Source organism: Chlorocebus sabaeus, chromosome 2 (assembly GCF_047675955.1).
Source record: "Chlorocebus sabaeus isolate Y175 chromosome 2, mChlSab1.0.hap1, whole genome shotgun sequence".
Lineage (NCBI taxonomy): Eukaryota > Metazoa > Chordata > Mammalia > Primates > Cercopithecidae > Chlorocebus > Chlorocebus sabaeus.
In genome coordinates, this window is record NC_132905.1 from 95,226,265 (window position 1) to 95,250,286 (window position 24,022).

The 24,022-nt window shown below is 46.3% G+C and overlaps 1 protein-coding gene across 2 annotated transcripts in view; it reads left to right on the forward strand.

Annotated features, from left to right (window-relative positions):
• BACE2 (beta-secretase 2) overlaps nucleotides 1–24,022 on the forward strand; it is a 110,068-nt gene that overhangs the window by 60,044 nt on the left and 26,002 nt on the right. For both annotated transcript variants that reach the window (XM_007968567.3, XM_007968559.3), the window contains exons 2-6: nucleotides 400–488; nucleotides 11,397–11,613; nucleotides 15,239–15,367; nucleotides 16,808–16,942; nucleotides 19,416–19,517. In XM_007968567.3, coding sequence (XP_007966758.3) covers nucleotides 400–488; nucleotides 11,397–11,613; nucleotides 15,239–15,367; nucleotides 16,808–16,942; nucleotides 19,416–19,517 — 672 coding nt within the window. The remainder of the gene's footprint in view (nucleotides 1–399; nucleotides 489–11,396; nucleotides 11,614–15,238; nucleotides 15,368–16,807; nucleotides 16,943–19,415; nucleotides 19,518–24,022) is intronic.

Below are 24,022 nucleotides of genomic sequence, written 5' to 3' on the forward strand. Positions count from 1 at the left end.
TTTCCAGGCGAGATTTGGAATAGCAAGGGGAGGGTGAGCCCAGTGGAGGGCTAAACCTGGCCAAAAGCCCGGAGATAAGAAAGAGCTCAGCCTTGGTTTCAAGCACCAACGGCCTAAAAAGGAAACCCAGTTATTTAACAGAATCCATTCTCTTTGAAGGCCCAGTGTGTATCTGAGACAAGACCATTTTCCCCTCTCCAGTGCAAGCTTCTTCATGGACTTTGTTCAGATTTCAATTTTATAATAGCTTTTTGTATTCCCCTCATCAGTATACTTTTTTTTGTTCCAACTGATGAATTATTCTTGGTACTTAGTTTTAAAAAAATTATTCAAGAGTATTGCCTTATTAAAATAACTTGATGCTTTCTTTTTTCTCTCTCTCTCCTTGAAACATAAAAGCTACAGATTCTCGTTGACACTGGAAGCAGTAACTTTGCCGTGGCCGGAGCCCCGCACTCCTACATAGACACGTACTTTGACACAGAGAGGTAAGCGCTGGCCCCTTGGCTGGTGTGCTGGGCTGGGGTACTGCATGATCCACATGCTTCAAAATGCAGCAGAGCATAACAGCCAGAAAGCTGTTTCATTTTAAGGGGGATACTGATATGTATGTGTATGTACATGTGCGTGTACATACATGTGGACATATGTATGCATATGTGCATGTTCATTCCATCCTCAAATTCACAGCAGGGGTCTCCTGATAGCCTTCACGCATTTACGTGAGATTCGTTTTCTAAAAATCCAAGTCAAACACTCCTGTAGCTATCCAAGTCACAGGGAGCTTGTGGCCCTTTGGTGGTTATTGCAGCAGCTTTAGTTCTGCAGTGGAGGTGGGCTGGAGCAGGGAACAAGGTCTTGGGGGTCTGTGAGGCCACTCTGGCCAAGGGTGTGGGGTCGCTTCCTCAGCTGAAGGGATACACGGAAACCCCCCTTCACATAGTTCAGTAGGGGTTAAGGTGTGGTTCATGGAAGCCGTTTCTGTGGGTTGGTTTGCAACACTCATTTAGAAGAGTGAGTTTTGTGAACACAAAGTATTAAGGGCCAAGACTGAGGCTGCACATGAGCAATTAGGGGGTGGAGTTGAGAAAAAAAAGTGGAGCCAGATGGAGGTCTCTGGAATAGAACAAGTTCTGTCCATGCAGGCTTCAGAGCAGCCCTGGGTGGGGTTGTGGGGAGGCCCCCAGCGGCCTGTGGCAGCCTTCAGCTCTGCAGGAGCCCATGGGGTCTAGAGTCACCGCCCTCTGAACTGGAAGCTGCTCAAATGCTGTGCATGTTTTGATGTCACAACTACTTTTACGATCCTGAAATTTAAACTCAACAGACAGAACAGGTAAGCTGACGTGCTGGTTCGTTTTTTAGGGTCATAAATCATCTAGGGTCTCGGTAACTGTCATATTGGGTTTCCCTACTGTAAATTCTTTTCCTGACTTCCCTTTCTCACTTTCCTTATCCTCAGTGTTTTGTTCCAGGGAATAAAGGCCAGCTCTAGATGGGGACAAAAGGAGAGGGAAGAATAGCTGAAGTCTTCTGAAAATGCCAGGCAATTTAATAAAGCAAGATGATTTGCCGTGTATGAAAGAAAGCATAGAGGAAACCCTGTATATCTATCCTACCTACGCCACATCCTAGGCTCCACTTTGGTGCCATAAGTGACGGGGCCTCCTACATGTATGGCTATAGCTGCATGCTGGGAAGAGGGCTATGGTGGCCAGTGCTCTGTGAGGCTTCAGAAAAATGTGGCTGGCCCCTCCCTCAAAGAACCGATAGCTTGGTTTATGGCTTCATGTGTTGGTAAGCTTCCTTCATTGATATTCCCGGATATAACACCTGCCTGTGATCAGTATGTGCCCAGCTGTTGCTATAACCACAAACGTGTGTAGAAGTAGTGGTGGCGTTTCTCTCTGTGTGTGCAGCAGAGGCTTGGTTTACGATGGCTTGTGCTGCCCCTTCCCACTCAGATCTGTGATTCATCCAAGTCCTCAGTCCCCAAACAGCCCTCACCTCCAACTGTTCACTCTGGACTACTTCATCATGGAACAGGACTTGGAGTTGGTCCAAACCTCTCATTTTGATTTCTGCAGCACAGGAGGTCAGGGAGACCGGGGACTTGCCCAAATTCAATCATTGAGACCAGCAGTCCCCAAACCTTCAGCCAACACCCGCTTTTTATAACAAGTGCTTTGTCATTCCCTGAAGTGACTGCAAAAGTCATATGACTTATCTACACACACAGCTCAAAGTGCCCTGAGGTAATATGGGGGGAATACAAGGGAAGTAATGTATAACCAGGGAATCAGAACCTCAGTGCATGAACACCCTGGCTCCGTGGTGCTAGGAGATCATGCAGTAGGTGGATGCTGGAGATGAGTTAACATCACTGTGGACGTGTACACCCAGTGTGGACTGATCAAGGCAGGCTGACTTAGACTCACCCTCCCCAGGCTGCTCAGTTTGCTGTCTTAGTCTGTTGCGCTACTATAAAAGAACACCCAAGGCTGGGTAATTTACAAAGAAAAAAGGTTTATTTGCCTCATGGTTCTGCAGGCTGTACAGGAAGCATGGCGTCAGGATCTCATGCTGCTTCTAGTCACGGTGGAAAGCGAAGCAGAGCCAGTGTGCAGAGATCACATGGGAGAGAGGAAGCAAGGGTAGGGGAAGGACGTGCCAGGCTTTTTTTTAACAATCAATCAGCCCTCCCTGGAACTAACAGAGTGAGACCTCAGTCATTATTATGGGCAAGGCACAAAGCCATTCTTGAGAGATCTGACCTCAGCACCCAAACACTTTCCACCAGGCCCCACTTCCTATACTGGGGATCAAATTTCAACATGAGAATTGGAGGGGACAGATATCCAAACTCTATCAGTTGCTGATATGATTTTCCAAAATGGAAAATAATCTTAGGAAAGTTCCAAGTAAAACGAACAGAAAAAGAATCAGCTTCCCTGGATTTCCATAGTAGCGAATATGCAATGTATACTAAACCTATGTAGAAAAGGTTTTGTGCACATATGAATGGGAGGTGCATTCTGTGCTCAGATGATCCAGCAGATTTCACCCATGCAGATGCCCAGAGCAACTTTGGAAAGTGGTGTGGGATGGCAACAATGCTTCATTTTGCATGACCGCCCTTCACATTCCAGGATAACCAGCATGCTTATCAAACACACCCCCAGAGTTTCCAAAACTTACCCTAGGGGACAAGACCTTCCTCTCTGAGAACCACTTATCTGAATGGTCCCTGATGGTCCCAGCCCTGTGTTGTTTCCACTGCAGGGCTCTAGTCTGTGTGGCACGTTTTCCACATTTCCCCTTGACTGGGGCTCAGCACATAGGGGCAGAACCAACACATGTGGAGCTTGCATTTTCTCATTTAGCAGTTCCTTTCCCCTTAGGATAGGTTTTTCTCTCATCATCTGTAGATGCAAGATACAGTAGAAAACAGTAAAGCACAGTAAAGTCAAGGTTAGGGTGATGTGGATGGTTACTTTCCAGATTTAAAGGGAACCGTGCAAGTCAAGCCCTGTGAATGGCTACTTTTTTCATGGCAGGTAAATAGCAGTTCTGTGGCAGCTGCTCATAGCCAGAGTCCATCAAGGTCAAAGTATGTTTCTCAATCCACACATCCTTTCACTATGCAGATGCAATTGTTGAAACCTTCAAGGGTAAATAATACTCCACATCATGAAGACTATGTGCAATATTTCATCCACTGTAGACAGCCCAGCATCTTTCTCGGCTCCCTTCAACTGTGTTCAGTGTTTGGTTGAGCTGTGGTTCTCTTTCAGGCTACCATGGGACACATCTCTCTTACTTACCTGCTAGCCCTGTTTGGTGTATTCAGGTGGATTTTGTGCCCATCACCAGGTTTGCATTCAAGTGGCAGATGGTTCCTGTTTTTCATCCTTTGGGCTTCTCTAGTCCATATGCGTTTGATGAATATGAAAACTCCTGGGATCATCCAGAACTCCTTTGATGACTAAGCCTTCCCTCCTGCTAATCTCACAAGATAATTCAGGATTCCTTGCCACCATTCTGACCACTCAAGGTCCTGATCTGTTTCTCCTTTTGTGGGTAAATAAAAAGAGAAATAACAGAACACACTAGTGTCTAGGGAAAGCCCCTCAATGGTCGGTTTCACCCCATTGCCACTTCCACCATTCAAATTCGGCGTACCTTCCTTATTCGCGAGTACTGCAGAGACTGACTTATTACATATACCACGTCGCTCACCTTTTGGGTCTCCACCCTGGTACCGCCTTTCTTTTCAACCATTCTTCAACAGAACTGTAAGGTTTCTTCTTGACTGAATCAGAGATGATGCATCTCACTTCTGAGTTTGAGGCGAGTCCTATTCCTTCAACTACATCCCTGCTACCATGCTCGCTTCGCAAGTTAAATACTTTCTTAGATTGATATTAACCTTGTTTCCTTTTATCTGCTTTTTACATGTTTTGTTATGGTTGATATGCTTTATGATTGAAAGCCGTGAATATTTTCTTTCAGTGTCAGTTATGTGTAATTAATTTGTCTAATGTTTTCATCTAACTTTAGAGTTGGCCTAAGTCATACTTTCAACCATTGTATTTGATGGGAGCCAAGAGACCGTCCTTTTGCCTTCTCCATTTTTGTCACAGGCTTCTTTTCTGAGCTGCAGCTTCTCTGCCCTGTGATGTGTCTGTATTTGCTTGTGCTTCTGATCTCTCTTAGTTATAATAAGGCTCTGGTTGGGTTTGTCCGCCTCTGATTCACGTCCTGTCTTTGGATATTCGGGTCTAACGCTTCCTGAAACATGTTACAGTAATTGGAGTTTTGGCATGGGGTTCTTTGACAAGATCTCTTTGATTTATGGAATGAGATGTCAGGCTACCATTAGTCATTTGTGAGCTCGTCTTTATCAGAATCCATCTTTTCATGGTGGTGAATGTTCCAGTGAGTTACTATAGAGCAAAAAAAGAAGAAAAGAAAAGATCATGCATTTTTTAAATGTACATCTTTTTTAGCCAATAAAATCTCACCTCCAGCTAGCTGGCTTGAAGAGTGATCCAGTATACTCATCCCTTGACCCTCCATGAATCTATTCAGGAAATTAAGTATATTTCCATTAAAATGTCTCCTTACTTCTGTACTATATCCGGGGTGAAGCTCGCAGAGCAAGAGACCAATGTATTTTCCTCAACTAATGCTTGTAAGTGGAATTAGGGACTTCTTTTCGGAGGCTAAACTGGATACAGATCAAATGGCTTTCCGTTGAATGAGGACAGATATTTTTACCTGATTATTGAGATCATTTCTCAAGCGTGTCCATCATTTGCCTGATAGAAGGGGACTTGCCATTTCGGAGCCTGTGAGCGTTTAACATTATTGAGGATGTTGATGAACCACCAGGCTGAGCAGGCTGAGCTGACCCTGAACCTCAGGGTCTCATGCATTGAGGTCTGGTGACTTCCAGAATCACAGAAGATTAAGAGGGGCATCTGGTAACCTGGGCCAGGACAGGAAGCCCACTGGTAGATTTCTGACCCTGAGAGCCCCAGGGAGGTCCTGAGCAGAGTTCTTTAGGAGACTCAGCATTTCCTGGGTCAAGTGGCTTAGGAGAACCAGAACTGACCCAAGGATTGAACTCTAGAATTCTCCACATCCGCCTTCTCTTTTCGTGTTCTCTGCAAACAACAGCAGGTTTCCTTTGAAATAGTAAAATGTTCTGCAGCTCTTTTCCCCTCAGGTCAGTTGATTTCACTTTTTAATCCTGCATTCCCTGAGCACTCTTACCAGAGGTAGAACATCTTCTGAATTTGGTTCAAAGTGTTTTTATTACTGTGAGCGGGCTTTTTCCTGGCCTCCCACATCCCTGATTGATTGCTGTTTCTGAGCACCTGGAATGGACATTGCCAAGGAGAAGCCCATCCCGGTTTCTTGCTCCATGCATTTAATTATTGTGCAGAGCAATTGAGAGCCAAAGTATTTTAGTCCCAACAGGTGGGATACTAGAAAATGAAGATGAAGATGTATTTTTTATTTAAAGTGCTGGAAACTCTATGCTACTGATAACCCCTAGAGTCACTTATGATTCTTCTGTGGGGTTTTACTCAGAGGTTTAGTTCAAAGAACCCAGAGAATATGAACATGAACCGAGAATTACCTTTTTTTTTTTTTTAACATTATCTTGGACTGTGCTTTCTACAAGGCTAGCCACAAGTCACATGTGACTATTTTAATGAACGTTAAATAAAATAGAAGTTAAGTCTTTCAGTTGCACTATAATCACATTTCAAGTGTTCATTAGTCACAAGCGGCCAGCTTATTGGGCAGCGTAGACAGAATATTTCTGTCGTCACAGAAGGTTCTGTTGGACAGAGCTGGTGCAGGGCAGAGAGGAACTCTTGCCTTTTAGACAGCGGTTGCACAAGAGCTTGAAGCGTCACCACCTCTCCTTGACCTCCTTAGCCAAGTCACCCCACACACATTGGCTCCTTTCCATGGGGTGTTTGGACTTTAGAATGAGGCAGCATTAGATTCAGTAAGAGTAGCTCTATAGGAGCTTTTTCCAGAAACAAACAAACAAACAAAAAATCCTGGTGATTTGCTTTGGGTGCAAATCTCACGTTGAAATGTGATTCTCAGTGTTGGACCTAGGGCCTCAGGGGAGGCGTTTGGGTCAAGGGGACAGATGCCTCATGAATGACTTGTTGCCCTCATCAAGGCAATGAGTGAGTTCTCGCTCCTTTAGTTCACGTGAGAGCTGGTTGTTTAAAGAGCCAGGCACCTCCTCTTCTCTCTCTTGCCCCAGCTCTCACCATATGATATACTGTGTCTGCCTTTGCCCTCTACCTTGAGTGGAAGCTTTCTGAGGCCTCACCAGAAGCAGATGCCAGCACCATGTTTTGTGCACAGCCTGCAGAACCATAAGCTAAAATCACACCTCTTTTCTTTACGAATTATTCAGCCTTAAGTATTCCTTTATAGCAATGCAAACATGGCCTAACAGACTTGAATTTTCTAATAATAACTCATAGACTGAAGAAAGGTAGCAAATGATTAGATAATTATAATAATAGCAGCTATTTTGTGGCGTATCTCCTGTGTTCCAAGCTTTTGTTCTACATGCTTTACAGTATTAACTCTTTTAATCTGCATAATTAACTTCATGAGGGATGGTATTATATTATCGCCATTCTTTAGTTGAGGAAACTGAGGCATAAAGAGAGTAAATAACTTGGCCCTGGGTCACACAGCTAATAAGGTATTGAACTCATATTGGAACCCAGGCAGTATAACTCCAGCTGCCTCTTGTCTCTCTGGAAATGACACCAAAATATCCAGAATACTCCCTCTAAGGGGACCAGCAACCTGGGCAGGAAACTAGAGAAGATATACTAAATAGATATGCAGGCTGGTTCAGGTTCTTACTAACACTACAAATTCTACAGAGTTTTCTATAGCCTGGACAGAGTAAAACTAAATTTTTCAAAAGGAAGTCATAGCACTTTAAACTGTTTAGGAAAGATACAATTACTCTACCAGGGCCAGGCAAGGTGCCTCACACCTGTAATCCCAGCACTCTGGGAGGCTGAAGCAGGTGGATCACCTGAGTTCAGGAGTTTGAGACCAGCCTGACCAACATGGTGAAACCTTATATCTACTAAAAATACAAAAATTAGTTGGGCATAGTGGCATGTGCCTGTAATCCCAGCTATTAGGGAGGCTGGGGCAGGAGAATTGCTTGAATCCAGGGGGCAGAGGTTGCAATGAGCCAAGATGGCACCATTGCACTCCAACCTGGGTGACATAGTGAGACTCCATCTCAACAACAACAACAACAACAACAACAACAAACAGTTATTCTACCATACCGAGAGGTATGGTTTGGCTGTGACCCCACTCAAATCTCATCTTGAATTGTAGCTCCCATAATTATCATGTATTGTGGGAAGGACCCCGTGGGAGATAATTGAATCAAGGGGGTGGTCTTTGCCCATACGCTGTCTCATGGCGGTAAATAAGTCTCACAAGATCTGATGGTTTGATAAGGGGAAACCCCTTTCAGTTGGCTTTCATTTCTCTCTTCCCTTCGCCATGTAAGACGTGCCTTTCACCTTCTACCATGATTGTGAGGACTCCCCAGCCACATAGAATTGTGAGCCCATTTAACTTCTTTTCCTTTATAAATTACCCACCCAGTCTTGGGTATGCGTTTACCAGCAGTGTAAAAACGGACTAATACCAGGGGTTGGCAAAGGCTAGCCCATGAGCCAAATATGACCTGCTGCCTGTTTTAGGAAATAAAGTTTTATCAGAACACAGCCATACAAGTTTACTTACACATTGTGGCCGCTTCCACATTACGTTTAAGAGCTGAGTAGTTATCACAGAGATCCTATGGCCTACAAACCTAAAACATCTATTATTTGTTTCTTTATGGAAAAAAATTGCCAACCTCTGTACTAGATCGTATTCTCCAAGCATTTCAAGATAGTCTTAGTGTATTTCTGAACTTGAGGAATGGACCCAAATTGTCCAAATGGATGGAATAATTTAGTATTTTTATTGCTATTCAACATAAGCGTGTACATCCCCTCCCATGTGGCAGGCACGTCTGAATTTATATTGGCACTAAAGTTTGGCATTCCACCAATCTTCAGATACCCCTTTTCAAAGACTTGACTGCACGTTACCTGGGTAATTTCTGATGGATCCCTTAGTGCTCTAAGGTCCCTTTGTGGTCACTTTTCTGTTTCTGTGCCTGCCCATTGTCGGGAGATTTGCGCACAGAAAACATTCACTGAATGCCTCTCTTACTTTATGATCACGGTGGAGTGAACCAAGATAGTAGGCAAATGTTAAAATCCAACCATCTTTAGATTCTGTACCCCATTTTGAAGTTAGAATCAGCTGTTTCCCCAAAGTCTGTTTGCTAGACCTTCATAAAATCACATTTTTCCTGATTATAAAACTTATATATGCAAAAAATGTGGAGGTACCTAACCACAAGAATAGGAGTCCCCCCACCCCCAATCCTGCCACCTCAGCTAGCCACTATTAATATTTGAGTGTAATAAATAGTTTTGAAGGAGATTCTGTCTCTTTGACGTATTTTTCTTTTAACTTTTTCTCTACATCATTTAAAATTTCTTAGAAAAAGAAACATTTTTTTCTTTGGCACATAATAGTGCATCATATGGATATGCTGTAATTTACTGAACTGTTTCCTTGTTACTGAGCATTTGGATGGTTTCCAGCTGTTTGCTGTTATGCATAAAACATCACGACCATCTTGGCACATGAACCTCTGTCTGCTTCCTGGGTGTCTCTTTAGGGTCAGAGTCTCAGAAGTGCAGTTACTGAATTAAAGATAGTTAATATTTTTAACACTTATTAGGTATACCAAGAATGAATTAGTGAATTAAAGGCCAGATATGGTGGCTCATGCCTGGAATCCCAGCACTTTGGGAGGCTAAGGCAGGAGGATTGTTTGAGCCCAGGGGTTTGAGACCAACTTGGGCAACATAATGAGACCTCGTCTCTGCAAAAAAAGAAAGAAAAATATTAGCTGGGCTTGTTGGTGTGCACCTCTAGTGCCAGTTAGTCAGTAGGCAGAGGCGGGAGGATCTCCTGAGTCCGGGAGTTCAAGGCTGCAGTGAGCCATGATTGTGCTATGGCACTCCAGCCTGGATGACAGAGCAAGACCTTATCTTTAAAAGAAATAATAAATGAATGAATGAATGAATGAATGAATGAATGAATGATCATGTCATCTCCGAACTTCTTTACTGACCTTAAGCAAGACTGCGCTAGTTCATGTAATCCCACAACAAAGACTTATTAACATGTGTTAATGTTCGCAGACTGATTATTAAAACAGAGTGAAATCAAGCCTGCAGGTCAGCAGGATCGCTTCAGCATGATCTACTGGGTGATTTGATATTTAGCTTAGGATGGTGATCATTTTCTTAGGAGGAGCGTGGTTTGAGTTCACAGACATTTGCCTAGAGATGTTTCTGAGGTTCCGTCCTATATTCCAGCAGTTTTCAAACTCAAATGGGTGTAGGAATGACTTTGCAGGGTAGGACACCCCAGGGCCTCGACACCTGCTGTCCTATCTCCACAATGCGCTGCCCCCAGAGAGCCCCAGGTCTCACTGTCTTCATTCAGGTCTCATGCAAACATGGCCGAATCCAAGAGTTCTCTCTAACTGCTGGGTCACTTGAGGTCCCCTTGCCTGCTTTGTTCCCTGGGTGGCTCTCATTCCCCGTAACCACCATTCCCGCATGCATTGTCTCTCCTCACTGCAGCATAAACTGAGCAGGCAGGACTTTTCTCTGATCTTGTGAGTGTTGTTCTGCGTCAGTAGCTCTCACCCCCAGGGCCACGTGAGTGTCAGGTTCAGGGTCATGTCACAGTGATTCATGTTCTGGCATGCCATTAGCGTCACTGCCCATATTTTGGTGTGAGTATAATCAGCTTTGGGGCATTGGGGGAGAACCTTGAGAAGGACCTGTGACATGAAGGACGTGGGCTTCAGCAGGTAGGACTTGGTCATTATTTGTCACATGAGTTGTATGTGTGAACCTGAACCCCAGCCGCTGCTGGCACAGGCTGGTGGAACCTCCCTCCGGGGTGTCAGCACCTACCCATGTCACAGAGCAGCAGCACAGCAGAAAAGCCGGAGGGCCAGGCAGGTCCCCAGATTGGGTTGTGTCCTTCAAAGGCTACAGTGGCCAAGCAAAGCACCTGACTTATAGGGTTTAACTTGGGTATAGGGAAAAATTAAACTCAAAAGCCACATGTTTACACCAGTGCGTCCCTTCCACATGACATGGACAACACTGCTACCAAAACATTAGCGATTATGTTTTTGGGGGAAGCTGTCGCTTTGTGAACATCGATGCTGTTCATGATGAAGAATGGCTTACAGGCTTACAGTAGACTTTCTGTGTTTAGGATAGCTGCCTTGGACATGGCAACCTTATCTTTGTGGCTCGGGAACATGGATACATAAGAGAATACAATGGTCTTAGCCAGGCGTGGTGGCTCACGCCTGTAATCTAGCACTTTGGGAGGCCAAGGCAGGCAGATCACAAGGTCAAGAGATCAAGACCATCCTGGCCAACAGGGTGAAACCCCGTCTCTACTAAAATTACAAAAATTAGCTGGGCATGGTGATGTGTGCCTGTATTCCCAGCTACTCAGGAGGCTGAGGCAGGAGAATCGCTTGAACCCGGGAGGCAGAGGTTGCAGTGAGCAGAGATCGTACCACTGCACTCCAGCCTGGAGGACACAGCAAGACTCCATCTCAAAAATAAATAAATAAATAAATAAATAAATAAATAAATAAATAAAATAATAATAATAAAATAAAATGAATACAATAGGCTTTTCTTTTCTTTCTCCAGGTCTAGCACATACCGCTCCAAGGGCTTTGACGTCACTGTGAAGTACACACAAGGAAGCTGGACGGGCTTCGTTGGGGAAGACCTCGTCACCATCCCCAAAGGCTTCAATAGTTCTTTTCTTGTCAACATTGCCACTATTTTTGAATCAGAGAATTTCTTTTTGCCTGGGATTAAATGGAATGGAATACTTGGCCTAGCTTATGCCACACTTGCCAAGGTAAGGCTAATCCATGGATTTAAGGAAATCAAATAATAGGATGAGATTCTGAAAATCGTTAAAGGGCTTACACATGAGTCTTGGGCTATCCTTGGAGACAGTGAGAACCATATGGTGGAAACAGACCAGTATTCACACCATTATATTTCCAAGCATTTTTTAAATTGAAGGTAAACAGCATGATTCTTGGAACCTTCCTGTAAGACAGACTAATAGCATTAACTTTTTGTTTTATTTTCATTTTATAGTTTAAAATGTTAACAGAATTTGAATCATGTAGATTGTGATGTGTGTTTAGGAGTTTTTACTAAGGTAGGATTAAAAGAAAACACATTTATTAAATTCATACGTTTGCGTGAAGCAGGAGCCTGCAGGCAGCCCTGGAACGCAGGCAAGAGATGGTGCCCTCAGCCAGACTGGGATGTGGCCTGCTTTCCTGGCTCTGCAGGGGACACCTCCAAGGAGACACCCAACACCCAGCAGGGAATATGGGCAGCCTGAAGGCATGCCCTGGGGATAGCCAGCCTTCCCAGTGGTGGTGAGCCCCGGAGGAATTGTGGAGCTCTGCTCTCGCCATCACCAGAGCCTCCCCAAATGGGGAAAGACAGAATTGGATGTTCCCCAAATATTTGTACTTGGGGCCTACCCAAAGGAAATAATGTCTGTATGTAGGAGGAGGGAGGCAGGCAGGGGAATTTCCACCTGGAGGCATTGCCGAAGGCAGGCAGGAGTAGACACCGGGGGTGTGTGCTGGGCTCCTGGAGTCCACACGGGTTTGCATGCATCGAGAACGGCAGAAGGAGACCAGCTCTCCTGGCCCCGTAACTGGGCACCACGGCCTGGCCTCACCTTGCTTAGCATTAGGCTTGAAACCAGAGCTACATGTGGAAGGAAACAGAAGTGACTGCTAGAGCAACACGCCCCACTGTCCCGGGAGGATAATCTTCCCATTGTTCCAGCTCAAGTTTATGAGCAGATGGGGATGGGGTGGGGAGAGCAAGAGGAATTTTATAACCCTTGGCCTCCACAAGGAGACAGAATCACAATTACTGAGAGCCTATTAGGCCCCAGGCTGAGAAGATCCAAGATAAGATGTGGGTCACTCAGTGCTCATGACTCCCCTGTGAGGCATACTTTGTAAGGTCATATTCTCCCCATTTTATTTTTTTCTTTTTCTTTTTACTTTTTTTATTTTTTTGAGAGAGAGTCTCACTCTGTTTCCCAGGCTGGAGTGCAGCAGTGTAATCTCAGCTCGCTGCAACCTCTGGCTCCTGGGTTCAAGTGATTCTTGCACCTCAGCCTCCCAAATAGCTGGGACCACAGGCACATGCCACCATGCCTGGCTAACGCCTTTTGTATTTTTGGTAGAGACGAGGTTTCACTATGTTGGCCAGGCTGGTCTCAAACTCCTGGACTCAAGTGATCCATTCACGTCAGCCTCTCAAGGTGTTGGGATTATGGCATGGGCCACCGCGCCTGGCCTTATTCTCCCCATTTTCAAGATGTGGGGATTGAGGGTCAGTGAGCTGTTGCCCCTTTGAAGTCAGAACATGGAGCTTCTCACTGTCTGCAGAGCCAGGGCTGGCTCATGAACCCTTTTGTCCTCTGTATCATAGGGAATTGCAGATAGATGGAAACTTGCATTCCTAAACACATTTTCAAAATGTTTTATCTGTATGTGACTATTTGGAAATGAAAGATGTATGTGACGGGTTTTATGTGAATTGTTCCGAAGTTGATAGAGGAAACCTAAATTGCCTGGAATTAATAATATGTAAAGCTGCTGTGAGAACAGACCCCTTCGGGGTTTGCTCAGACCTCCCGACTCACTGTGAGACCTTTTATCTTTTCATTTATGAAATTCCAAGATTGCTGACAATTGGCTTCCCATTTCCAGGGTTTGAGGAGAAAGCAATAGGACTCATAGGAAGCAGAGTGTGGCTGGGAACAGGGCCTGCAGGGTGGGCTGGGCGGACTGCCCCAGGGGTCTCTGAGGCAGGTGCGCTGAGCGCTCTGCAGTGCTCAGGTTGTGAGGTGGCCCCTGGTCCATTCCAGGGGCTTCCTGTCAAGGCTGTATCAGGAATACCTACGGGGCTTCTAAAACTGCAGCTTCCTGGGCCCCACTGAATCAGGCTCTCTCAGGGTTAGTTGTGGGCACCTGGATGCTTTTAAGTCCCTAGGGGAATCCCAAGGCACAGCCCTAGTAAAGAAGGACTTGACAGAATGATTGAAGCTCCTTCACTGTGTGCCAGGTACAGTTCTAAGTGCTTTATAAGTATTGGCCCATTTAAGCCCCAGAGCGGCTCCAGGTGGCTGCCCTTATCCCCGTTTCACAGGGAAGGAAGCAAAGGAACAAGTCACTTGGCTGGCAAGTGGCAGAGCCAGTCTCCCCTTCGTGTTTGCTTTGCTTTACTGCCTCTCGAGAAGGTAGGTAGAACACCAGCTGGGGGCACCCCCAGGCCCACCCTGTTATCCCAAGAGGTGATTTTGTCTCACTGGTTGACCCAAACACCCACAAGTGTTCTGACAGAGATTGCATGTGGAAATTGTGCTGGATTCTGCCTCGGAATTCTGCAGAAGCTGAGATGAAACAAGTAGGAGGTCAAACACAAATGGACTAAACCAATGGGAAGATCTGTGTCTGTTCCATGGTGGAGTCCCCCTCTCACTCCCTCTGGAATCACAGTTTTAATTCTCACAGATAGTAAATAATCATTCCTGTGAATGACCATAGGCACCTAGGGGATGCCTATAGCATCTGTGCTACTATAGTTAATTACATTTTCATCAAAAACTAACAACTCAGGGTCACCAACTCCAGTGTCTCCCAGTTGTCAAAGCCAAAATCTAAACTCGGGTCTATCACTGACTTCCTCCATGACCGCCAGCAGCCCTGGCACACCCGCACCTCAAAGCTGTTTGCAGATCTCCCCACTTCCCTTTGAGTCTCTTTGGAGAAATGAGGGCATCCTCTGTATGTCTTGCTGGATGTGAGGGAGACACAGAGCACATGAGGGCTTCTGAAATCTGGCCTGGGGGAATAAGAAGCCTTTTATGCTTCTGGAGTATAGATTTATTCCTTTCCTGCTTCTTTCCCACCAGAGTTCATCTGGCAGAGCTAAGCCTCGCCCCAGGCTCTGGGGTCCGGGAGATACTGTTCTCCCTGGTCAGCCACCTCTCATTTGCATGGTGGACAGCTGCGGCTGACAGGCGAACAAAAATGTCTGCAGCCATGGCAGCTCCTAGAGAAACTCTTCTCTCCTTACTCTCAAATGCCTAAGATTAGGATCCACCACCTGCCACGGTAACCCAGTTCCACGGCTTCTCACACCCCCTCACAAGGCAGTCATGATGATAGATGTGCCTGCGTCGAATGGCTTCCAGAAATACGATCTTATTTGTACAACAGAGCCGTACCCAAAGGAAAAATACCAACCAGTGGGAAGCTCTGTTGGGGCTTTCTGAATTCCTAGACCCGATCACAAGCTGGTGTATTGTTGAACCATGAAAAACACCAGGAATAAACACCAGGAATGTTGTCTGTGGTGCGTGGCATCTACATTGGGTGACCCATGTCTACACTGTGAGTCCTAAGCAGGTGTCCCTCTCTGTCGCCCTCCCACAGCCATCAAGTTCCCTGGAGACCTTCTTTGACTCCCTGGTGACACAAGCAAACATCCCCAACGTTTTCTCCATGCAGATGTGTGGAGCCGGGTTACCCGTTGCTGGATCTGGGACCAACGGAGGTAGTCTTGTGGGTATCTTTCAGTCTTAAAGGGGCGAAAAATCACAGATGGATGGGCTCTTTTTTTCTGTTTTATTAAACACCTGAGCAGAAATATTAGGCATGTAGGTGTGCGTCGGTACTGTAAAATTTTCATCATCCTTGTTGTCGATCTTTTTAAAAATGGCTAAAATTAGACAATCCTTTATGTCATCCTGCCATCTGGAAGGATGATTCTCATTGCTTCTCCAAATTCCTTTAAAACTTTTCTTTACCGTCCTTGGAAGGGCACTGCTTTCTGTGGGTGGGGGAGGGGCAAGTGAGGAGCGGTGGGGGGTGTGGTGAGTGGACCTGACTGTGGGTAGGGGGGCAAAGGAGAGTTCATAAATTTGGCAGGGAAACAGGGACCCTCGTAGATCCTTTCTCTCTCTCTCTCTCAACACACACACAGGCACACGCTCACCACAGCACAAGTGTTTGCTACTGAAACAGAACCAAGGCCGTCAGCACTACGGAGGTGCTGGAGCCTGAGCTTTCCTCCAGCGCCCTGCACCCAGACGTCAAAAGTAGTAGGAGACAGGAAGAATGCACTAGAAGTGGGTGCTGCCAGTGCCTTTGCTGTCTGACTATGAGGGGCAGGCTCTGCGCCCCCGGTCCTCAACTACTTTCACTTCCTACCATTTCCGGGCAGAGGATAGCATAGGATTTACGAGGAAATGTTTTATGATTTTGCAAAATGAAGCTTTGATCAGGGAAGCGCTTGTTCGTCTGTTGTCTGACCTGCAAGGAACTAAATATTGTCAGTCAGTGTGGTTAACTGTCTTATTGCATTTCTTTGAAGGAAAAATCTCAATATTGTAAAGCTAAACTTGTATGTACTTTCTTTGGATAAGAGAAACCCCCAAAGCATCTTGATTAGACGAGGGCCTAATACCATCTGACTTTTGCAGACATGGACCCATAACATTCCATGTTTATTTTATTTTATTTATTTATTTATTTTATTATTATTATTATTATGATTTTTGAGATGGAGTCTCGCTCTATTGCCTAGGCTGGAGTACAGTGGCACCATCTCAGCTCACTGCAAGCTCTGCCTCCTGGTTCAAGCGATTCTCCTGCCTCAGCCTCCTGAGTAGCTGGGACTACAGGTACCCGCTACCACGCCCAGCTAATTTTTGTATTTTTACTAGAGATGGGGTTTCACCATGCCAGCCAGGCTGTTCTCAAACTCCTGACTTCATGATCCACCCGCCTCAGCCTCCCAAAGTGCTGGGATTACAGGCATGAGCCACCGCATCCAGCTCCTTGTTTATTTTTTAAGCATTGATATTTGTTTCATGACATCATCACAAAGTAGAAGCCCTCATTGCAGTCAAGTTTCTCTTTACAAGTGCATGCTTCTCTGTGTAACCTGTTGATATGTCTCTGTATTTTTTCTCTTATACCTGTAAATATTTTCTGTCCCAGGTCCTGGGTGGAATTGAACCAAGTTTGTATAAAGGAGACATCTGGTATACCCCTATTAAGGAGGAGTGGTACTACCAGATAGAAATTCTGAAACTGGAAATTGGAGGCCAAAGCCTTAATCTGGACTGCAGAGAGGTATTCATGCTATGGTCTCTGTTGTGTCTTTCTGTGTGTGCCTGGGTCACTTAAATATGCCAGCTGGAACCCGTAGATGCCAATAGAAGGTACATTACCTTGTAAGATAAAGGCTGATTACATGAAAAGATGCAGGGCCTTGCTGTACAGTAAGTTGAAATCAATTAGTTGTCCTCCCTCCCCACCACAAATATTGCATCCTTCCAATCACTTAGCTTCATAGGACAAAGTTACCATTAAATGGTGAGTGAAGAGGACTGTCTGAGCTACACCTTTCGTCATACATTCATCTTGGACTGATGGTCCCTAAGCTCAGTTTAAGAGGTTGAAATAAGCAGATTTTTCATCAGTGTAGGACAGGGAAGGACGAAAAATAAGCAAAATGAAACCAAAAATGATCATCAGCTTTTTATCCTCCATTCACAGCTAGCCTGGCCCCCGGAGTACCCAATTCTCCCTAAAAAACAGTCATGCTGTAAAGATGTGTGTGGTTCGGTAGTGCTAAAGTGGCCACATGCAGAGCTCTGACACCAAACCTCTTAGGATCCATGTTCATGCCCTCTCACTGTGTTTTGGCTTGTTTGTAACACATTATGACATTATGATTTTGACTTACGAGAGCCCCAGTCTTCTATAGCACTTTTAGAATGCTTTATAAAAACCATGGGCATTTCATTATATTCTAACCTGTTAGCACTTCCGTTCATATTACCCGTCACATGCCAACATCGATTCTCATATATGCAGGTACCTCCTGTCACGCACGTCCATGTGAAGAGACCACCAAACAGGCTTTGTGTGAGCAACAAGGCTTTTATTTCACCTGGGTGCAGGCGGGCTGAGTCCGAAAAGAGAGTCAGTGAAGGGAGATAGGGGTGGGGCCATTTTATAAGATTTGGGTAGGTAGTGGAAAATTACTGTCAAAGGGGGTTTTTCTCTGGCTGGCCTGGCTGGTGGTCACAAGGTGCTCAGTGGGGGAGCTGTTGAGCCAGGATGTGCCAGGAGAAGGAATTTCATAAGGTAACATCATCAGTTAAGGCAGGAACAGGCCATTTTCACTTCTTTTGTGGTGGAATGTCATCAGTTAAGGCAGGAACTGCCATTTTTACTTCTTTTGTGATTCTTCACTTGCTTCGGGCCATCTGGACATATACGTGCAGGTCACAGGGGATACGATGGCAATGGCATAGCTTGGGCTCAGAGGCCTGACACCTCTGAGAAACTAAAGATTATAAAAATGATGGTCCCTTCCATTGCAAATCTGTGTTTATTGACAAGAGGCACTTATTTGTCAACTAAGAACCTAGTGGTAGAATCAAATGTCCGAATGTAAAACAAAATACAAAACCTGTGTGTGTGTGTGTGTGTGTGTGTGTGTGTGTGTGTGTGTGTGTGTGTGTGTATTAGAGAGGAAAAGCCTATATTTGGAGATGCGATTCTTAGATTCTAGGTTCTTTCCTGCCCACCCTATATGCACCCACCCCCCTAAAGAACAAACAACAAAACCCAGGACATCTTAGTGCAATATTTCAGTTTGCTACAGGACTTTTAAATATTCACTTTACTTACCTATTAAAAACATGGAAATGTTATGAATAAGCTAAGCTATATTTTAAATTGTTTGTTTTTACACTGAAAATAATTTAATATTTGTGAAGAATACTAATACATTGTTATATTTCATTTTCTTAAAATTCTGAACCCCTCCTCCCTTATTTCCTTTTGACCCGAGTGGTGTATTGGTTGTGTGACTCATGGATTTGCCTTAAGGCAGGAGGATCAAGTTGCCCAGGACTCATTCCATCCCTGGGTAGACTTGCCCATGCAGCTGTGCCTGTAGAGGTTGGGGTGGCTCATCTGGTATTGGCCACTGGCCTCCATTCTCTTCCCTCTGCCACATGAAGAACGTTGCAGGTGGGGACAGGGCTGGCAGCGCCTATGTGTGTCTCAGTCTATGATGCAGTGTGGCTCTGGGCTCTGGTTGTTACCAATGCAAATATGGGATGTCTGTTGAAAAATTGTCCCCCCTTCTTCTCTTCATTAGTGAGGTCATAGAGAGTTGATTTTGTACTGTTTATACAAGTGGCTTTTAATATATTTCAGCCTCAAAAGACAAATAGGTCTTCCCTCTGCCCTGGGGCAGGAGTGGGGGTCCTCAGTGAAGGAACTTGGGCAGCTCTGAGTAAGGAAAGAGCTCCCCAAAAGCCATCCCAAGGAGGGCTATTGATTTGCTAATTTGGGCCACATCCCCTCCCTTTCCTGGGCCCATTTCCTTGTCTCCGAAGTGAGCATGTTGGGCTGGAAGACACCTGGTTCCCCAGTTCTGAGAATATGAATGAACTACAGTCCTTGACAAGTGGCGTGGCTGCCTGGATTTGTGTGTAACAGACAGACGGCGATGGTGGCTGGAGCCACGCGGGGCGGGGAGCGCCACCGTCACTCATGCACCTTCCCCTTTCTCTCCTGGTTCAAGTATAACGCGGACAAGGCCATCGTGGACAGTGGTACCACGCTGCTGCGCCTGCCCCAGAAGGTGTTCGATGCAGTGGTGGAAGCTGTGGCCCGCGCATCTCTGGTGAGTCCTCGGGACACTCACGGGTCCCCGAGTTGCTGAGTTACAATCACCTGCTGAGCAGCACTGCGTGTTCTGAGTGTCTCTGAACTATTGTACCATGCGTTTCAAATTTTCATATTGTGTATTTGCATACTTTATATGTAATCGTATAGGTGTAGTATGTAAATATATTTTATATGTGTTTAAAATATATTTTGAAGGGTTTTGTTTCAACTATTACTTGTTAATTTCACAATCCCCTTCTTTGATGTTAGCAAATAATACCTTCGTGAACCTCAGAGGACTTGGATCTGAATGTGCAGTGCCCTCTAGTATTTCAAATAATAGTTCCGTTGGTATAGTATTTTTTAATCTGTGAAAACAATACTTGGTAATATAACTGTTAGAGTAAAATCTAATTCAAGAATACATTTATAGCCTTTAAAACAAAACACATAAACCAAAAATTTTACTCCATTTTGGCCTTCGTCCCCGCACTGGTTATCTTAACTTCTGTTTGTGTAGAAGAATATTGTTTTTTCATGGAAGACAAAGATCAGTCAGCCAGTCTAGTCATTAGTTTATGGCCATGCTCTGAAATACAATTAAAATTACTATTGTGGACAACATGCCTTTTTGGGACCTGGCTGATGGTATTCCTGGTGTGACCCCAACTTTCCAGTCAGTTCAGGGCAATAAACATTGGATACAGCACAGCTTTGGGGATGAAATGGAATTAAATTTAGTCTAGTTTTTGGCACTTTTAGCTGGATGTCTGGGGAGGGGTTTTGTGCCCTCTGAGAGCCTCCATATTCTCAACTGAGGGGTGGTTGTGAGGTTTGGGTCAAATGCTTGGTATTGAGTAGACACTTGGAGCTTCCATTTAACGTGCAACCACGGCTCTGCCGCTATTTGTTTAGATGAGAGATGAATGTGACTTTTGGCTTCCTGAGTGTTCTCATAGCATCTGTCCACTCAGGGCCTTCCTTGTGAGATCGTCAGAAAGTGTTTCCTGCACAAACACTGCGGCCCTGGCATGGGGCTGATATGTCCTGCTACTCTGCTGTGATGACTGAGTTCAAAGAGTGGCCGATAGGATCACGTATGGTGGTTGCCTTGTTACAGCTCATAGCAGAAACGTGACAAGCAGGAGAGGGCTTTGGGTTGTCCTGAACCCAGACTTCAAACACCTGTGACTGCTTCGGGAAGAGTGGCTCGCTGATGAAACGACACAGGGAATAAGCAGGAAAGGACGCGGGCCCTTTTTGAAGCAGCAGGTCTCAGGGCGACCAGCCGCCTGGCACAGCTGCAGCTGAAGCCACGGCAGAGTCTCCATCTTTCCCACTATCTGCTGAATCAGAGAAAGTGGCAGGTAACATTTTTAGTGCCTTAAATGTAGAACGCTTGCTGAAAATCAGACCCTACTTAAAATAAGGAGTGATACCCTCATTTCTTTTTTCTTTTTTTTTTTTTTTGAGACGGAGTCTCGCTCTGTCGCCCAGGCTGGAGTGCAGTGGCCGGATCTCAGCTCACTGCAAGCTCCGCCTCCCGGGTTTACGCCATTCTCCTGCCTCAGCCTCCCGAGTAGCTGGGACTACAGGCGCCGGCCACCTCGCCCGGCTAGTTTTTTGTATTTTTTTAGTAGAGACGGGGTTTCACCGTGTTAGCCAGGATGGTCTTGATCTCCTGACCTCGTGATCCGCCCGTCTCGGCCTCCCAAAGTGCTGGGATTACAGGCTTGAGCCACCGCGCCCAGCCGATACCCTCATTTCTTAAATAGTAAAAATGCCCTCAGCAGGATTAACGTGAGTACCTTCCAACTTCATATCCTGAATGGAAAAGTCTGACCACCATCCCGAGGACGTGTTTGAAGCGCAGTGTGAAAATCTAGCAAGCCGTGGGCCGGCCGGGCCCCTGTGCCGTGAGACGCGGGGTGGCGGGGCTGCGGGGTGCTCACACTCCCGAGCTCATTGTGGCATGTGCTGAGCCGAAAACCACGAGGTAGAAGGAATGAGACAACATTTGTTTGCCTTGTCTAAAATTATCCTCTGATTTCATTCGGTCCCTGCGTCAGGAGGGAGAAACATGGGAAGGTTGTTTGTCTTGGGCAGGGAAAGCATAACAAGGGTGCATTGTGTGTCTGTCTTATTGTCTCTGGACCAAAGTTGTGTTTATTTTTCTTATCTACCAGGTCCGGGTAAGCCAACCCTCTTGGCTTGAGTTTCCTTCTGGTTAAGGGGAGGGCTGGCTTCAGAGAGTGAAAGACAATAGAAGTGTGGAGCTGTGTCTCCTGGCATGGATTGTTCAGATGGGATTCTAGAAATTAAGGGTTTGGAGTTCTGTATTTAGAAATGAACCTGGAGCGGGGAGTATTGTGCGAGGTGCAGCCCTTGCAGAGGCACGGAGACACGGAGACCTGGGCTTGTTCGGACCCTGCTGCAGTGCCCGCGTGGCTCAGGCCCAGTGCTTCTCCAAGGAGGAAATCCAGACGCAAAATAATACCCACTTTAAAACTGTGTGATCTGAGGGTCAAAACTGGCCCCCAAGGACACGTGGCTTCACCCCCGGGGAGGCTGCCAGACTTTTGGTTAAGGACCATGGCTCTGGGGACAGTAAGTCCCACATTCAAATCTGAGGTGAGCTACCCAGGCCAGTTACTGGGCCCCTCGGAGCCTCATTGTCCACCTGCTGTTGGAGCTGGCCATGGCACTGTCATCTGAGCTCTGTGCCCCATGCCCTGCTGCAGGCCTGGCCACCAAAGCTCTTCGCTGAATCCAGCAAAATGACCATCCCACCTCTCATGAGCGTGTCTGAGAAGGGGCTCTCCCTGTGACGTGCATCTTTAGTAGACTTCGCTTTTTTACAAAGCAAAGATACATTAATGCCAGCATTAGAAATTACACAGATCATTCACAAATGGTCTGAGTGGAGAACGTGGGATGGATGAGCCAACCACAGGGAGCTTTCTCCCCACCTGCATGCCCTGGTGAGGAGGGCAGGTGTCTGCAGTGCGCATGGTTACGTAGCACGTGCCACCCCCGATATTCAGTGTGTGGGCATCGGCAGATGCATCCAGGGGCACCCGTGTGTTTTTTCAGTTCTGGTCTTGGCAGTGTTCTGTCCCATTTTCCCGTCTTCTGTTCTAACTATCCCTTTGGCTTCTAGAAGACCCTTCTCCCTCCTCCTTGGACTCGCCCTGTCCCTGTGCCCCTCCTCGTGGAGCCTCTTTTTCTGGCCTAAGACCCCTGTTCTTGCTGTACATCCTCCTATGTGATCCCATCCTTAGCCTCGTCAATACCTCCTGCTCACCTGTCAGTGCCTCTGGAAGGTGTGTCTAGCCCAGGCCCATCCCCTGGAGCTCAGGGGACTCAGGACTCGTGAGCCTCACATGTACACTTGGACACATGAACCACATCAGTGTGCCACAGAGCTCAGCCCTCTGCAGATGAAATGCGGTCACGGTATTCCTTCATAGTGGCGCCCCTGGTTCCCTCCCCTCCTCATCTTCCATTCCTGTCTGTCTGCAGCGGCAGCCATGTCCAGCAGGCGGGATCCACCGCAGCATCTTCTGCAGCACCCCTACCACACACCTCCCCAGCGCCTGCTTGGCCCTCCAGTCCAGCTCTCGCCTTTCTTCCTTCCAGCCATGGCCTCCTCCTGCTCTGCCCCACACGGGACCCTGCCCTGGACGTGCTACAATAGACACGTCAGACACAGTCCTTCCTCAGCAGCTGGCAGGCCCAGGGCAGACTGCTCGGTATCCTGCCTGTGAAGTCACGCAGGTGTCTTTAACCTGCCAACTCAGCAACTAGTGGATATGGGCAGATGCTACCTTCCTTCCAGTTCCCTGGTGAGAGGTGCAGGTGGATGTCCTGTGTTGCCGGCCACCTTTTTGTCCCTGGGTGCCATTTATTTTTTTCCCCCAAATATTTCCCAGGTCTCTTCTGTGTGCAAGGTGTTAGGGCTGCAGCAGGGGCGGGCCACAGATCTCTGTCCTGAGAAGACTTGGATTCTAGTGCAGGAGACCGAAGTGTATCACGCCAATCAGTGTAAATTGTTAACTGCCACAAGGAGAAAGGCCAGGAAGGAGAGGGGCATGGTGGTGGTCTCGTGTTACAAGAGGAAGCCAGGGAAGGCTTCCTGGATGAAGCGGTATCTGACCTGAGATCTGGAGGAGGAGAAAAATGTCCCAAAAGAGCAGAGAGCCCACACTAGGCTCTGCACCAGGAGGCAACTTGCTGGGCTTATGGAATTCAGAGGGCAAGTGATAAGCAGAAAGGCCTTGGGGGCCACAATTAGGATTTCTGTCTTCTAAAGGGCCTCTGCCCTCTGCTATGTGACCTTGGGCAAGTTACTTCACCTCTAGTGCTTTGGTTGCCTCATCTGTAAAGTTGCGAGGATAATGCTATCACACTGGTTGAGAATCGAAGTAATTATTGCTGCAAAGGGCTTATAAGGGTGCCTGATACTAGCACTAGTAGGTACTTTGTGTGTCTTGGCAATTTTAATCATTATTATTTTGTCAT